This window comes from Punica granatum, chromosome 3 (assembly GCF_007655135.1).
Source record: "Punica granatum isolate Tunisia-2019 chromosome 3, ASM765513v2, whole genome shotgun sequence".
Taxonomy (NCBI): Eukaryota; Viridiplantae; Streptophyta; class Magnoliopsida; order Myrtales; family Lythraceae; genus Punica; species Punica granatum.
The window spans coordinates 13,424,711-13,442,467 of record NC_045129.1 but is presented as its reverse complement, the minus strand read 5'-3'; the positions used below and the strand labels follow the sequence as shown (position 1 = coordinate 13,442,467).

General features: G+C 34.5%; 1 protein-coding gene across 1 annotated transcript; it reads right to left on the bottom strand.

Annotated features, from left to right (window-relative positions):
• Window positions 1-75: 75 nt before the first annotated feature.
• On the bottom strand, window positions 76-4,309 carry LOC116200027 (factor of DNA methylation 1-like). Its single transcript, XM_031530686.1, has 8 exons — window positions 4,111-4,309; window positions 2,607-3,512; window positions 2,127-2,308; window positions 1,606-1,695; window positions 1,231-1,518; window positions 809-1,021; window positions 488-727; window positions 76-383 (listed from the first exon to the last, which is right to left on the bottom strand). The coding sequence occupies exons 2-7, from the start codon at window positions 3,505-3,507 to the stop codon at window positions 497-499; spliced, it is 1,905 nt and encodes a 634-aa protein (XP_031386546.1). The 5' UTR covers window positions 3,508-3,512; window positions 4,111-4,309; the 3' UTR covers window positions 76-383; window positions 488-496.
• Window positions 4,310-17,757: the final 13,448 nt, after the last annotated feature.

The following is a 17,757-nucleotide window of genomic DNA, read 5'->3' as shown; positions in this document are numbered from 1 at the left end:
AATAAAACGTCTGCAGAGGGATCTGCATCTCCTGCAGATACTCTGATCTTATATCTTGTATGAGTGAGAGTTAAATTTTGTTAGAAGACATCCAATGGGCATCGATGTTCACAAATGAGTCTGCTATTCTCAGATTGTACTTGGCGAGACACATTCAATCAGCCACAAGGCCCCGAACTAACACATCCATTAATAGTCCGCGACTAGAAATAGATGACCAACAGTTCCAGAAAATCACTCGCACACGCAACATAAGTTAGAGCCCAGTTATTACATCCCGATCCATTGATCAGATCGTTCCTCCAACGCTCATCATCTTCTTCTACACTGGACATTCTTTTGACTGAACAGTGAGCACAGATCTCCGAAATCCTTTGAGACCCCTGGCAATGAAAGGGAAGAAGAACGGAGAGAATCTCATGTCAAGCACTCATCATCATTCCCAGTCAATCATAATACTGCAAACAAGTGCAGAGTTTGACTGAACCTTTGAAGCTCATGTTCGCTTGCGCTTTGACGATTTAATACTCTTCACAATGTAGCTGATCACCTCCTTCAAAGTGGCCTTGCGGTTTTCCTTGAAATTCCAGAGCTCAGAAACTACATATCTCCCGCTCCTGTTGTACTCGTTCAGTTCCCTCAAGGAAGCAACAACTGCTCCATAGACCATGTCCCCCCACTCCTCCTTCAGTTTTCTAAGTTTCTCATCATCTTCATTGATGATTTCCTGCAACATACAGTTTCAATCGTTCCTAATTATCCAGAGTTCGGTTCCTTGATAGTGAACAGAAGATACCATTTGTCATACCTCATAATTCCCATTAGTCTCGATAACTTTGAACGGGTGCCACTGGGAATCTGCGAGATGAGCCTGCCACAATGATATTAACGTACTGGCCTGTATCTCCGCTTCATCAGGGGAAAACTTATGTTTGCAGGCTTCCTGGAAAGGCTTGTTCTCGAGTTCGCCCATCCTCCGAAGCCCGATATTTGTCCGTACCCCAAGCAGCTCTTGCAGGCCCTTCATAGAAACCAGAAGCCCTCTATGAAACTAATAAAATCCAAATATGGACTCCAGCCCACTCAAGAACTACCAATCCTCAAATGTAATTCTTTTATGCCATTTACATTTCTTTCAGTTAAGGAAGAGGCTATGTTTGGTCAAACTAGAAGATAAATTGGACATACGATTGTATGACTAATTAGAGAAGAAAGCAAGAGTATCAGTACCGCAATCAAGACTTTACGCGCTTCTTGCAGCTCATCATTGCTCTCTCGCTCCTTGCAGAGAAGCGCGGAATTTAATTCCTCGCCTTCAGCCAGGCTTTCAACCTTTTCCTTCAACTCCTCAGCCATTTCCTGCATTTTCGTCTTAACAGCTTCATCATTTTGATCTTCGAGATGCTTCATCACTTCTAGTTTTCCTTTTAACTCTTCAATCTCCATCTCAAGCTTTTGCTTTGTGTCTAGCTGCTTCTCGAGTTCAAGTATCTTTCTTAAAGCCATCTCTTTTTCCCTCTGCATAAACATATAAATTTTCATCAATATTAATAGCACAAATTCCAAAACTCTTAAGATTACCAACTTAAAATCTAATTCTCATACCTTTTGCTCTTCTACCAGCCTGAGAACATTTTCATCAGCCCTCTTCTGCTCTATGGAAGCCATTTCAAGTGAACTATTCCTAACTTCATTCTGCAAGGAAAAGAGAAGATCAGCATGCATGAAGATGCACGATACATGCCACATATATCAAAGAAGTTTACAAGAACCTCGTGCCTTACATCGAAGTAACTCTACTTCTAAAGTAAACAACAAAACAAATTTGCTTTCCTAAGATACAAATGCAAATCAGATAACCTAGAAACATGGAAGTGGTTCTGAATTTACTAATTTGACAATATATCAGCATAGATGGTATATCCTTGTAACAAAAGATGTTATGGAGTAGAAGCACTCAACTTCTCGGCCCTATCTTAAATGGGGAAAACAGCAAAGTAACCCAAACCTCAGCTTTTAAGTGATGGCATAACAAACTGAAAATTTTCAAGTGAGAAGGCTTTAAATCAAATTCTAAGGGAAAACAGGGAAAAACTAATATAACAGTTTTCTGCAACGAGAATTACCTTTTTCTTATCCTCATCCAGCTTCATTCTCTCACGCTCTGTGAGGGCTTCACGTTTATTTAGTTCCTTATTCCATGAGTCAATTTTTCTTCTCTTCTTCTCTAGCTCATAGTTCATCTTTTCTTGCTCTTCCAGTATCCGCCGAATCTTATCACGTGCCAGGCGCTGCATCTTCCTTGATTCTGCCATATGATTAGCAAAACAGCAATGAGTCTACTTGCAAGAGTGGAGAATGGAAACAGCTAAAATCTTCTGTTGATTGTCTCAGCATTTCAAGCTAGTGAACCTCAAGCAAATCTCACATGGGGGAATCAATTATGAATATATCCATGACTGGAATATTACAGTGAATATTTTCTGTAAGTGGTGGCTGAGCTTATAGTTTCCGTAGAGTATTAACACATACTTCTCTATTTCCTCACAGAGTAAAACATTGAGAGAGTAATACATCAACGAGGAGAGAAGGGAAAAGAGTAAGACCTTCAAGAAAGGCATTCGTCAACCTGTCTTTTTCTTCAAGCATCCTCGTCAAAGACAAAGACTTTTCATTATACTTGTATCGCAGTTCATTCAAAGTTTCATTTGTCATGTCAATTTTGCTCGCCAGGTGAGCAACTACGCTATTTCGACTTTGATCAGCTTCCTCAACAATCTCCCTTATAGTTTTCAACTTCCCCACTTGACGCAAGTAATCACCAACAGCACCTTGAGCTTCATAGTCCTCGGAACGAGCACACCACACATAAATACTTGAATCAGGCTGCACCTTCTGTGCATTCCACTCAGTCTTACTATGGTGGTCGGCGGCATATGTCTTCTCAAACTCTGTGGCATCGAGGAATCCTCGCCAATCTCCATTAAACTTCACTATGGCATTTGCTGTAAGCCCATCTTCATTCCAAAGTAAATTAACTTCAAGAGGCTTAAACTTTGAGAACTTGTTCAGCCAATACCCACCATGACCCATTTCCTCCTTACTTTTCTCATTCACCACGATATTCATCACTATACCCATCCAAGGCCAGACAAATCGTTCATCCTTCTCCGAAGTCTCTGGAGTAGGTTTGGGCACAACTGGAGGAGCAGCTAGATCGGCTTCATTGGCGAGGTCAATCTCCAGGTACTTTGCAAGGGCAAGGTGGTTTGCCTTCTGTTTGGCACTTCTGTGGGCTGCCCCTTTGGCAACTCCAGAAGCATGTTGAAGTAGGTCTTTATACTTATAATCCTGCTTCTTCTTCCCAGCACAGAAAGGGCACCTTAAAGTGCCATTTGGACCCTTCACCTTTAAAACACCACTTTGCAGCTGCTCATATGGTTTTTCAGAATGGCGATCAATCTCACTGTCGCTGTAGTCTGACTCTTCATCACTACTGGGGTCCATTTCACCTGCAATGCAACATGAAAAGCACCTTCATACTAAGCAAATGTAGCATTGTAGCAGTCTTATATACAAAAAAAAAAAAAAAAAAAATTCAAGTATCAAGCAAATGAAACCCAACAGGGTCAACTCATGAAACACGAGCAGCAAATTTATACTGGAAAATTTAATCAAGCTTGCGATTCCACGAGCTAAGCAACACCACATGTGGATGGCTCTACTCTGTCTCTGCCTTGTAAAACTCCGTAACTAATCTCTACAAAACCCTAACCAGCAAATGGATCTCAAGTCTAAAATTTGAACAAGTTTTACAATTCCACGAACTGGCAAAACAACACAGGAGGATGCTCCCGTTCCACTTGCGCGTCGCCAAACTCCATCATTCATCACTTTAACCACAACATAGTAGGGCATGCATGAGGGTGAACCACGACAAAAACGAAATGCCGCAGCTACAGAACTGGCAGCACCAACAGAGCTTGTAAAATGGGACAAACACGGAGATAATCCATCAACTTGGAGAAATCAGACAAAGAGACAAGGCGGAACAGCAAAATCAGCAGCATAGTCTCTGATCAGAAGACAATCCGCAATCCGCAGACAAACCTCAAGGAACTAGCAATGCAGTAACCCGAAAGCCTGAAGGAAAAGCGGAACTAGCTCCGTGGCTTCACCGTTGAGCTCTGTATCGCCGGTACAGCGATCGGAGCAGAAGCCCTCGCCGGGATGAAGAAAGGGATTCCTCTGCGATTTCTGAGAAGAGACAAGGAGGAGAGGACGGAGGACAGCGACGGAATTTTCTTACAATTATCATGGAATTAACGGAAATACGGTCTCCCTTGACAGAACGTCAGCCGTTGGATCATATCGGGCAGTGCATGATTGAATCTGACGGCTAAACTGCTCTGTAAATTTTTCAGGTGCTTCTCTTCTGTGATGGCGCAGCGTAGGTTTCAATTATTAATCTCAGCACTGTAGTTTTGATAAGGGTATAGTCCGGAAATCGTAAATTCTTGATGCAGGATAATTGGAAAGCTCACCTCAAATGTTTACGGTATTAAGCGTCATTTCAATGCCGGCAAGTCGTTTTTTCAATCGTATTTTTGGCTTACATCCACAACCCCAGAATCGTAGTATTCAAATCCGCACACTATCGTAGGATACTTGGTCAGGTCATTAGGGGGAAGTGAGCACGAGTGGACCAAATTAAGGTTGGGCTCCATTGACGAAGGCGGAGTGTGCATTGGCTTGGCTCTGCTAAGCCTTTCAAGCCTATATCTTTTGTGAGGAGGCTTTGTTATTAAGAAATAGGACGGAGGCATAAAAAAGAAGAAATACGAGAAAACTATCAATTTAATCCATGATTTATGCATGTTGCATCATTTTGATCTTGCGCATAAAATCAGTAACACTTTGATTCCTAGGAACATCAGTGTGATCCTTTGAAACATCAAATTAGTCTTGGGTATATCAATTTAATCATTTGTAACATCAATTAGATCATTGGAACATCAAATTGATCCTTCGTTGCATCAAGTAACTCTTCAATACAAGGTAGTCCCCGATTGACAAATAAACACGCCAGCTTGGTCCTAATGGACCTAACATAGTTAACAATGAAGAAATGATTACTATCAATTTGGTCCTTTTGTTTTTTATTAAAATTATTCTCTTTTGTTAAATAATAATTCAATTCCCTCCCCTTTTTAACTCAGTTGGTCCGACTGACAAATAAACACGTCAGCTTGGTCCTAATGGAGCTAACACCGTTGGTGTTGTATTCCTTCTCCACGGTGGTATTCCAAAACGATCTCCATGACAATTTTTTGATTGTATTTAGTATTAGAGTTTAGCTGAGTTAAGGTGAGTTGAGTTTTTGATTTTTTCGGCCAATCATCATAACAAAATCTTTACATCAAAACTCAAGGCCCACTCTTTTCTTTTTCTTTTTTTGGGGTGGAAAATTAAAGGGCCGAAGCCCCAATAATTTTTTTTCCTCTACCCCTAACAGGAAAGACTCACTCAATTAGCTAGCCCAACAAAGAACGGAAATATATATGTGTATGGTGGCTAGAAAGAAAGCCCGTTGACTTGACAAAAGTGACTAGGAATCAGTTACCAGAAAGAAAAGAAAAAAAAAATCCTGATCGATCGGTTGCCCCTGAACACAAACGTACTGCTTTTCCGGGATATTTTTTTTTTCATTGGCTGGTCATGCATATATGTATATATGACAAACTTATTTCAGAAGTTATGCATATCTGTAATATAATGCATTGATCTATAGGTATATTTAGCTTATTATGAAAAAGATATTAGTTAGATTTCAATCATCAGTTGCAATGCATAACTCTCAATTGCAGCATAATATAGCTCGGCAATACACAAAATTGTAACTAATAATAATCACACGTCAAAACATGATGTCTGATGGTTTGACGAAAAACCAACTAACGTTCCTTACGTCACAACCATGTCGTTTCACTCGTTACCGTCTAGGCCTTTCTCATAAAGTCCAGCTGATTATGTCCTCGACTCAATAGCATGTTTCCTTAGTCCTTAATATATATATATATATATATATGAAGGACTTGCCAATCACATGTTTACGGGGCCATTCTCATACCGGTCAGGCATTAATCCGAGGGAAGAGATCAAATTCTTGTTTGCAAGCTTTCGTTCTTCGTTGTACGACAGCTACGCCCGCCATTGCCACATCTTTCATCACAATAAAATCTCTCATCCGCATTAAAGTTTTAAAGAGAGGTCAGCATTTATTATATCCAGATTTTTAAATTTTCTATTACACAACTTCCACATTATATATTATATAGTTTATTAAGTTAAGCAAACCCCATTGATATATTACAGTACTAGTTCAAAAAATTAATATAAAGAAACACAAACTTTATCTTACTCTTCACAAAAATATATATATATATATATATATATATATATATATAGAGAGAGAGAGAGAGAGAGAGAGAGGCATTCAATAAGAGGAGAACCTACCAATATTAATAGAATAATTAGGCCTGTATGTGATGGTTATGTAATTCATCTTCTGTTAATTAATATAAGCAGGCCTATGATGTTAATCCCTGAACGAATTCATAACAAATTCACTCATAATTTAAACGTGGATGCATCAACATGTTATACACACACACACGTGTACATATGATATGGATAATGTAAATTTCGCACGTGCCGTTATCTTTTCGTGACAATATAGAGACACTCGGTCTATGTTCATTTTTATAAGCATAAAATTAAATTTGTATATTTTGGGGGGATTTCGTTTCTCTTTCAATGGCGCGTGCAAACTGCACGTGTGCGTGAGAGTGGGGAGTAGAGAGTGGGCGCGGGCAACCGCCTTTGAGTCCGAGTCAACAGCACCGGCCGGGCAGACATAGCGTGTTTTGGTCGTTTGTGCTGTCGTGTCCAACACTTCACACTGTTCCTATTCCGGCATCAATTATTATATTTTTAAAAATAAAATACTGTCGACTCGACGGCCTCGTAATTCAACTGGTGGGAGTTGGAGCCTCCGTCCTCTCTTCTGACTTCAATTTTCTTTTCCTAATTTTATTCATAGCTGTGACAAATTTTAAAGCGAAAAAAGAAAAAAAGAAAAAGAAAAAGAGTAGTTTCTACCCTTACGTATTATAATATTACCAAATCGCAAGGCCCATCACCATGCTTACTATGTTTTTGAGGATATTTTGAAATGTCTGATATTATAATTAAATCGGTGTTATTAATAAGTTGGAATGGTTCATTACCAAATATCTTTAGCGAAAAATCAAGATTTCAATAAAATGAGTCGATGCTATGACTGATAAGTGAAAAACTTTGTTATCGAAAACGTATCGGTTCTTTTCTTTAAGTGCTTGATTTATCATTGAATATATTGCATTTTTTATTTGACTATCAAACTCGAGAAATTTTTATGTGTAATTCTATTTCACCATGTGTTTGGAGGAAGTTCTCATACGATTGCAACAAATAATTGAATAGGTACTGAGCGCATAAGTAATATGCCCTATAATTTTTATTATATTATATTATTTTTTAAAGATTAATATTTTTACTTTAATTATCATTTTATTATCATTATTTTCTGATTTAAACTGCGTATGTTATCTTGCTAGTTATGCTGGATTAACATGGATAGAACTTTTTCAACAAACCTTCTCAACTGAAAAACACATAAAAAAAAAAATTAAATTTACGTACGTCAAGAACTTTTCGGTTACAAAGGAGATGAAAGAGAAATCATAAATAACTAATAAAATGACACGAATAGTCTCACTAGACATCGAACCTGTGACTTGTAAGTCAATAAACAAGAGCATGTGCCGTGGCGCTACAAATCTCCTTTGATACATGTGCGTAAGAAACTTTACAAATTTATGTATGTTTTCCAACCTCATATAACTTATATCACAAAACAAATTGGAACTCTTAACAATAAACTCTTAATAATATTTTAAATAGCTTTTCTGGAATGGTAATTTCGTTATATTTTAATTATCTTACAAGGAACGTATATAAAAGGCAAATTAAGTGAAATCGAAATGATCATAAGCGAGTGGAAAATAAAAGTTGAACTGCGATCATTCGATTATGGCTTTTTTCACAACAAAAGTAAAGTGGATAATTTTTTTATTGGGTAGAGCGAAGTGAAATAATTTTTATTCGATTATCAGATGCATTTTATGAGATAATTTTGTCCCGTGAAAAGCTTATATGCATCGAATAAAATTACTACATATTTAATTCATTTGCACCATTGTACTGTACCATGTGTTTGATTTTTAATTTGTATTATATCAAATTCATCAGCAACTATGATCCAACTTGACGTTACTTACAAAACGACATTAAGGTAATCTGACGACAAATTATTTCCTATACATTCAAGATTGCTAAGTTAAGAGACATCGATGATGCAAAAGAGACCATGTCCTAAAAGAAATAACCTAATCATTTGTTATTTTTTCTCTTGATTAAACAATAATAAACCCCACCAATTAGAAATCCCTTGCACGTTTGTCTCATTCTTGACTGCTAGTACATTTTCCATTAACTTGCTCAATCGGGTAAGTGGAAGTCTGCTTGTAATTCAGTATATGAAATTTTACAAATAAATTAAAGAGATCCATGCCTTCAGTTGATCATATTAGGAAATATTCTTATGAGTTTTATTCCTTATTGCGACAGTAATATTTCTCATAATTTTAATACGCAGAAAAAAGAAGTTAAATTGATCAACCTAGAGGGAGATTGATCATTGACGAGTGAATTGTACGATTTCACGGGATCACCTAATAAAATCTAAGGTGCTCTGTGCTTGCCTCGTAAGAGGATCCTGCACATCAGAAAGGGTTTGAGTATGCTCTGTACTTGCCTCGCAAGAGGATCCTGCACATAAAAAAGAATTATGTCTCTCAGATAATCGATCCGAGGTTTTCCTAGGGAGATCAATAATACTGAGCTTTTTCAGTGTTTATGATAGTAATAAAAAGGGCCGCAGGGGCTTGAGCATGTTGCCCAGGAGTGGCATTGAAGCTCGCCCGTAGGCATGATATTACTACCTAAATCTTGATAAGCTATGTATTACTGCATTTCCCTAGCCTCACCCCGTTTATGATGGGTAAAGTGGATTTTAGATAATCAAAAAAGGGTGTAGTGCGGTGACGTCTGGCCCGGTAATCAAGAGATTTCAAGTTCGATACTTATATTGAACTATATGTGTCCCCTTATTATCTACCAAGATTTCTATTAAGTATCCTAAATAATGAACCTTTATTATAATTGAAAAGCGAATTTGGATAATTACGTTGGATGCCAATGACAAGGGGAGTTGGGGGTAAAGGCGGGAAGCTGCGTAGACTTTGATCTTTTTTTGGATAAGAAATTAGTTGGAACCTAGAAAAGAACATAAGACTCTTGACCGCTTTATGGGTCGTCGCCCCGACCATGTTAACAATCACAATGATATTATATATATATACACACACACACATAGACTTCAAAAAAATATCAATGTCGTAATAAATAAATTGAAGAGAGAGAGAAAGACGAGGGTACCGACAACTTAAGTTGACGAGCCTTCTATGATAAAGATGTGAATAGGCAAATTGTCCAAGCTTCAACCTCGCACACACTCCTGTATATATAACTGTTATATATATATATATAATAAAAATAAGAGTACATTGACAATTAGGTCCCTGAGTTATGGATTTTACGTCACATAGGTCCTTAAGTTATGATATTTGCATCAGGCGGGTCCTTTTTACATCACTTAGATCTTTTTTCAACATCAAATAAGTTCATTGTAACATCAGATAAATCCTTTACTACATCATTTAGGTCCTTTACTACATCAGTTAAGTCCTTGATACATCAATTCTATCATTTTTCTACATCTGATAAATTCTTTTGCTACATCAGTTAGATCATTCAGTTAAATTGAGAAATTTACAGTGTTAAATGTTACATCAAATAAATCCCTATGCCCACCTTTTTGTTTTTCACCAGATTTTTTTGTAATTTTTTTTCTCTCTCTTTTTTTGTTATTTTCTTACTTTGGACTCACCAAATTATTTTTAATAAAAAATTAGTAAGGAAAATAAAACAAATTTTAAAAAAGCAAATTAAAGGTGACAAGAGGAGGGGCGGTGGAGGCCTCGTCCTCTGCTATCATCCCCCCATTGGGGTCGTCAGTGTCCGCAGAAGGTGACGGCGATCCTAATCGAGAGGTGGAGGTCGGGATCGAGACCCCAACTGCTGGAATTGAGAGAATTCTCAAATTAAGGTACTGCAAAAGGTGCCAAATCGGGGGTAATCGGGATCGAGGCCTCATCCGTCAGAGTCGAGAGAACCTCCAATTTAGGAATCCTCCCGATTCCAATGAGTGGGGTCTTAATCCTAGTCACTACCCTCCCAATTAAGGTCGCCGGCACAGTCACGGTCTCTGGCACGTGCACGATCACTGGGTACGGTCACAGGCATGGTCACTAGGCATAGGCACGGTCACAATCATTGGGAATGGTTGCCCTCTGTGGTCACCAGCGACCCCAATCTGGGGGAGGGGGTTGTGGCCACCGGCGAGTCTCTCACTACTGGCCACCCCCTCCTTTTAACCCTTTGATTTTTCCTCTTTTTTTATTTTTTTCTTATCAAGAAAATTTTGTTACATCATTTACATCCCTAACGGCAGCTAAATGAAAATTCTTAGGAACTAAATTGATGTAACAAAATGACCTATTTGATGTAAGATTGGTAACTCAAGGACTAAGTGATGGAAAAGGTAACTCAATGACCTAAGTAATGAGCCCAGGGAGCTAACTGATGTGACTAAAGATCTATTTGATGTAACTGAGGACTTATTTGATGTAAAAATAGTTAGCTTAGGGATCTAATCGATGGAAAAAATAATTCAAAGATCCAAGTGAGGTAAACTCAATAACTCAGGGACCTAATTGTTAATTTACTCTAAAAATAAAACTGCTGTTTAATTGGTGACTTCACGGATGGCATCATCCTCCAATTTTTCCCTTACTTTAATCATTTCAAACCGAACTCCTTTATTCTTACCAAGAGAGAACGTTTTTCAATTCCATGCCTAAATGGTGCATGTATGGACGGTTTAAGGTAGAAGGGAAATTATTGACTGTTTATCTTAAGTGACGAAAGAACTCATCAATGGTGCAAGTTCGCTTCCGGGCAAGATAAACCCAAGCTAGACATGGATAGATTTTGCCCTTTCGGACCCGAACATTCATATAGATATTTCCCAACTTTGATAAGGTGGCCAAGGAATCGTTATCGACTGATCTAAGTGAGAAAACTTGAACGTGCAGGAACTGAATTCTTGTCGCTTATCATTTATCTATACATATACCCGTACCTATTAGGAGTTATTCTCCTTTTACCTTGGTAGTTTATATACAGATGAGATCCGTCAGTAAATTACGACGACTACAATCATATATATATATATATATATATGTATGAAAGTAAGCTACGAGGTCGACCCAACCAAATAAATTATCTTTGATTATAAAATTAGCAATAAAATCTTCTGAAATAATATTTCACTTAAAAAATCGAAAATACCATGAAATCTTTTTGACAATAGAGTGATCTCCGTTAAATGCAACTTGATTTCCTAAATGGAACCTTCTAGGTTTTTTTTTAAATTTTTTAAATTTTCGAAATTATTTTTAATAAAAAAATATTTTTAAAAGCTATCTCATCATAAAATACAATTTTTTAATTTTTTTCAAATTTTTATAATGTATGTACTACTTAATAATCTTGAATTTTTTAAATTTAAAAATAATATTTCATCACATAAATATTAACATCAAAATAAGTACATATTATTGTATATTCATACATAACATAGATATATTAATATAGGGTAAATTGCAATGGTAGTCTAAAAAGTTTTACAAATGTTTCAATACGGTACAAAATTTTTTTTTTGTTACTTGATAGTACAAAATGTTTCAAAATTATTTCAATATAGTACAAACCGTCATCTCGCCATTGACATCGTCAAGCCCTCCTTGACAAGATCTGTAAATTTTACACCATTATACGTAAAATATTTTGTACTATTAAGTTACAACTTCAAAACATTTTGCACCATCATCGAACGTCCCACAAAAACCGGTTTTCCACCATCAGCGTCAACTTGACGGTGTCAATGGCGAAATGATGGTTTGTACTATGCTGAAACAATTTTGAAACATTTTGTACTATCAAGTAGCAAAAAAAACTTTTTATACCATATTGAAACATTTGTAAAATTTTTTGGATCACTAGTGCAATTTACCCTATTAATATATGATTATGTGAACAACTTTTAGTATATATAATAAGAAAAAATATATATGACTTATATTGTTTTATAGGTATATCTATTTTTTAAAATAGATTAGATAATACTTTATAGATATATATGGAATTTTCTAGATTTTTTGAATTTTTATTTTCTTTATTATTTTTAATAAAAAAATATTTTTTAAAAGATATCTCATCACAAAATTCAATTTTGTGATTTCTTTAATTTTTATAATCTATATAACATAATGTATTTGAAATAAATGAGAGGATTTTATTATATGTAGAGAGATATTATTTAATAATTTCGATTTTTTAAAAATAAAATTAATATATCATAAATAAATATTAACATCAAAATAAGTATATATATTCATACATAATATAAAATATGTTAATATATAGTTATGTGGACAACCTTTAGTTTACATAGAAAGAAGAAGTACGTATGAAATATTTTTTTTTGCACATATCTATTTTTAATAATAGATTAGATAATATTTATAGATATATATAAATTATATTTTCTTTTCAAAATATAAATCAGATTTGTTCACTGGAAAAAAAAACAAATCATATTGTATTTTATCTATATTTTATATTATAGCTATAAATATGAATTATCATACACATTATAGGAGTCTATTTAGATCTAAAAAAATACGTCTATAACTAGACATGATTTATCGAAACTATGACTCTCTTTACATGCAAGCGAGTAGATTAAATTTATACTTTAATTTTTCTCTTATTTTTATCCAATTTTTTTTATCCTTTTATTTTTCTATAATTTTTTGCTCTTTTCATTTTTTTTTTAAGATTGGTGATGTGAGTTCATCTCTCGAAATTTATTGCTATCCCTATACACAAGCTCTCAAAAAGTAAGTTTTTCTACCACTAAACGCTAAGGTTGATTATTTATTTTATTATTTTTGTTTCACTTTTGATTTTATAAGCAACTTTTCTTTTTAATTATAATTTCTTTTGAATAGAATTTTTTCGGTTTTTTGAGTTTCTTAAAATTTTAAATTATTTTCCTTTATAAAATTATCAATAAAATCTTTCAAAATTATTTTGGATTATAATATTCCATTTTTAAAAATTCGAAAGTACCAAAAAATCTTTTAGATACTACGGTGATCTTCAATTGAAGGCAATATGATCAAATTATTTTTTGCTATAAAATATTTCGAAATTATAAAAAAATAAAATTGTATATTTTTTATAGATTCTTTGTGGTACATTATAAATAGCGTAAACCTAAGATGCTCAGCTAATTGTACAGATTAAAGGTATTATCTGAATTTAACTCTAAAAAAGTTTATGGCCAAGTTTTATTTTTTTCTCCATTTTTTTTTGTAGATGCGGCATCCACGTTGTATTGATAACTAATTTCTCTTTTATTTTCATTATTTATTTTAAATTTTTAAAACAAATTTAGTTTTGATGTTGTTCAATTATTAATGTAGATATAATCGGCAAAATATAATTCTAGAAGTGACAAAACATATTTCTATTAAGCGATGCAATTTTCTCTTTCGAACTTTTATTCATAATTTCTTTTCAAACTGGTGAAACTATCACGTGCGATGTACTATCTCTACGATATATTTCGGTGTTGCCCATATTAGCTAGGCAAGCTTTTTCACCTAATTTTGTTTCAACTCTCCACCAGCGCAAAACACGTTTGAAGGCTTCCTGCACGTGCAATCGATCCCCTTTCTGGAAAACCCATTAATTGCAGATACGAACGTACCCAGTCCCACGAGTCGAAGAATAACTCGTACATCGATAGATTACTTGGACGGCATAATAATATACATTAATTAGACGTTAAACTACATCCGTAGATGCACTTTATTCAACATGTGGGTCTAGAAGTTAATGACTAATATAAGATACTGCCAAAATTGCAGAGAGAGAGACAGACAGAATAGGCAATTGATCACTATCGATCCTTCGATTCTTTTTACATGCATGAATGCGTACTACTTTCTCTAGAAAATCATGGGCAATGACTGGTCATGATTCAGATTTTCCTTCTGGTGAGTCTGGATATGAAAGAAACCGTGTCAAAGTTTTGTTCCTCTTTGTCCTTCCATTATACTATTTATTATATATACACACGCAACATATACATATATGGGAATATATATATTAGTAATCTCCTCGAAATTCATGATGTACATAAGGCACACACGGTGACATTATATTGGTGACTATCACTTGCTTTCTTTTATCCAAAGACGAAATTTACAAGTTGGCGTGTCCGCTACTCTTGTCTTCTTATTGTTATCACAAATTCCTTACCTAATTTGTACATTGCGGGAGATTCCACTCTGAAGTCGGAAAAGAGTTCTTGGGCATACGTTCCATCTTACTCCTATACACAAGCAATGGGTGCCTCACAATAATATGATAAGAATTAAAAATACTGATGCAAGTAGCTAAAACTCATTCTCCTATTTATTATAAGTTTTATGAATTATAAAAGAGGTTGATTGACATAATACATATTTATTATAATTTAATTGATATTTTCGCACGTTGTATGATAAGATACGATCACCACATAACAATTCTCCTCCTATTACATGTATCAGGAAACAAACACGAGTCGAAATCTATCTATCTGTATAAAGTAAGAATTATATAGCCCATAATTATGGAGTACTCTCGATCAAAATGTTTGGGAGTCTTACGCTTGGTCTAGATAATGAGGTGGGGATGGTTATCGAGAAGTGGAGTGGATTGGGTTACGATACGGTGGCGGAGAGTGAGGTGGGTTATGAGGGGTTTTCCATATTTGGATAGAGTATTAAGAAGGCATGGGGGAAATAAATTTAAGTACATTATCAATTGTGAATTGATTCAAGCGGTTCGATATTTATTCCCCTTAAATAATGTCTCAGGTTCGAGTTTTGTAAATGGATAAAATTCATGCTGAGAAAGTTTTACTCTCTTAGTGGGTAGACCCGACTCAAATTGAATTTGTCGGGATTTGTTGGGCTGCCAAATACCATAATACACACCAAAACAACTATAAGAATATTATTTTACCAACCCGTTTTATTATAAGAAGGAAGGTTTTCCAGTATATATCTTTCCTAATGGAAAAAATGAGCCTTTGGAAAAATAACCCTCCACAACCTTTTTTTCGTTTTTTTTGTTAAACATGGTTCCAACTCGTTTGATTTTAGGGTTGATTTTTAAAATTTTAACTCTAACTTTAACAATACTCACTACACAACAAAAATCAACAACACAATTATTTTTTTTATTTTTTTTCAATTTTTTTAACTATTCAATTCAATTTTTAATACTAAATTCTCTCAACTATTCAGTACTTTTTTATATTTTTTCTCATAATTCAACAACACAATCATTACTGCTGCGCTTGGATTCAAAGTAACATTTTAAAATCAGATTTTGATTTTGAAAAAGAGTAATATATAAATGGTTATGTATGAGGCCCACCATTTGATTTTATATGAGTTATTTTGTTTTGTTGTGAAAAAAATGGTATAAATGGAGCCCACCTTTTGACTTTGTATGAGTTATTTTATTTTGTTGTTGGTAGATTTAAGTTAAAATTAGATTTTAAAATCACACTTGGAAACCAAACGAGCTCTACAACTCAATTAAAATCAAAATTCAACTCTACTTAACTCTAAAATCAAACACATATCTTCAGCCCTTCATAAGCCATCCCTTCCTAAATCCATAACCTCAATTTAAACAAGATGTTAGGGAAGGAGAGGATAGTAGAGAAGAGGAAATGGAAGAGAGAAGCATCGTACCACTGATTTTAGGAAATAAGAAAAGGCGATCGAATAAAACAATGGTATGCTGTTGGACAATTATGTCCTTGTTGATTTCAAATTACAGCATTGGCTCTAATATGATAACACTAGAAAGGCCAATTAATATTCAAATAGTGATTGGCCTGGGCCCTCTGTTGCCTCCATCATCTTCTTTTTTTTTTCTGATTATCTAAAAAAATAACTACTTTTCTCCTATCATTCTTTACAATATAAAATAGTTGCTCTTATAAAAATGAAACTAACATATTCCTTTCGCAAGGAAAAGAATAATTGGCCAAATTAATGTTAACAAAAATTGTTCACGTGGCAAAAAAAAATGTGATAAAAAAATGCAGCTAAAATATTTCTTCGCAAGGAAAAGAAGATCTAGAAAACATATTCTTTTTTCTTTGAAAAAATTTTTCATTCTCAAATGTTTCATAAAAAGAAGAAGAGAGAGAGTATATTTGGGACAATTCGCATCTCCATATCTCTCCATAGAATGCGATGGGGAAGATAGGAGATGATAATTGGGTCGACATGAGTACAAAAGTTTGCCGCCGAATTATGTTGTGGTCATTTTATGTAACATGAAAATGGATTAGAAAATAGCATGAAGTGAAGATTATATATTTTCAAGAAATTGTACATTTACTAAGACTGAAAATTAATGAAAATAATTTCGAAACAATATTTCAAGATAATAGTTATTTATTAACACAATATTCTACTCTTGTTAAAATGAAAAAAGAATGAAAGAAGAAATTTAAAAATGAAAAAAAAAATTGTTGGGACTATCCATATACCTTCATCGGTCTTCATATTTTATTCTTATCCCATATCTATTGAACCTTCATTGTAATCGAAAAAAGAAATAGTCTACTAAAATGTATGAGATAGAAGAAATATAATCAACTTGTAAAATTTTAGTAATGGGAATGATTTGTACAATTTTTTCTTGTTTCAAATATACATCGTAAATTATTCCTTATCCCACAAATTTTCACATAAATGGTTTAGAGAATATTCCTTGTACACCATAAGTTACGATTTACAATAGTCAAACATACAGGTATGTATGTATATATTCACATAAGACGGAGGAAAAATAGATAGATTAGTCCTAAACCGTGAGTGTTAAAGTTGATTGGACCGACAAGAAAAGGTAAGAGACAGAGAATTCTAACGAAGTCTTAGTGAAGTCAAAATCTCGTGCTTGGTCTGTTCTTTTACGCTTCTTCCTTAATTCGCACGTTTGTCGTACCCACTTTAATTACAAAGGGTCCTACCCAATTCAGCCAGGTTTGAATTTGAATTTCAATTCATGTCCAGGTTCAAGAATGGTAACCTTTTTCTTCTCGAGCGAACTTTTTTTTTTTTTTTCTTTTTTGCAAAAAGAAAAACTGTCCTCGAGTACAAGGGAAGAAAATTGTGAAAGACGTAATTCTCACCGTCTCAGAAAATTAATGCACATTTAAAATTACTTTTTTATTAATATATACGTTACTTAAAATTCGAACTTGTATTATCATTCTTACGTTACTTATCACTCAATTAACAAATTTATTGACGATAGAAAAGGTGTAAT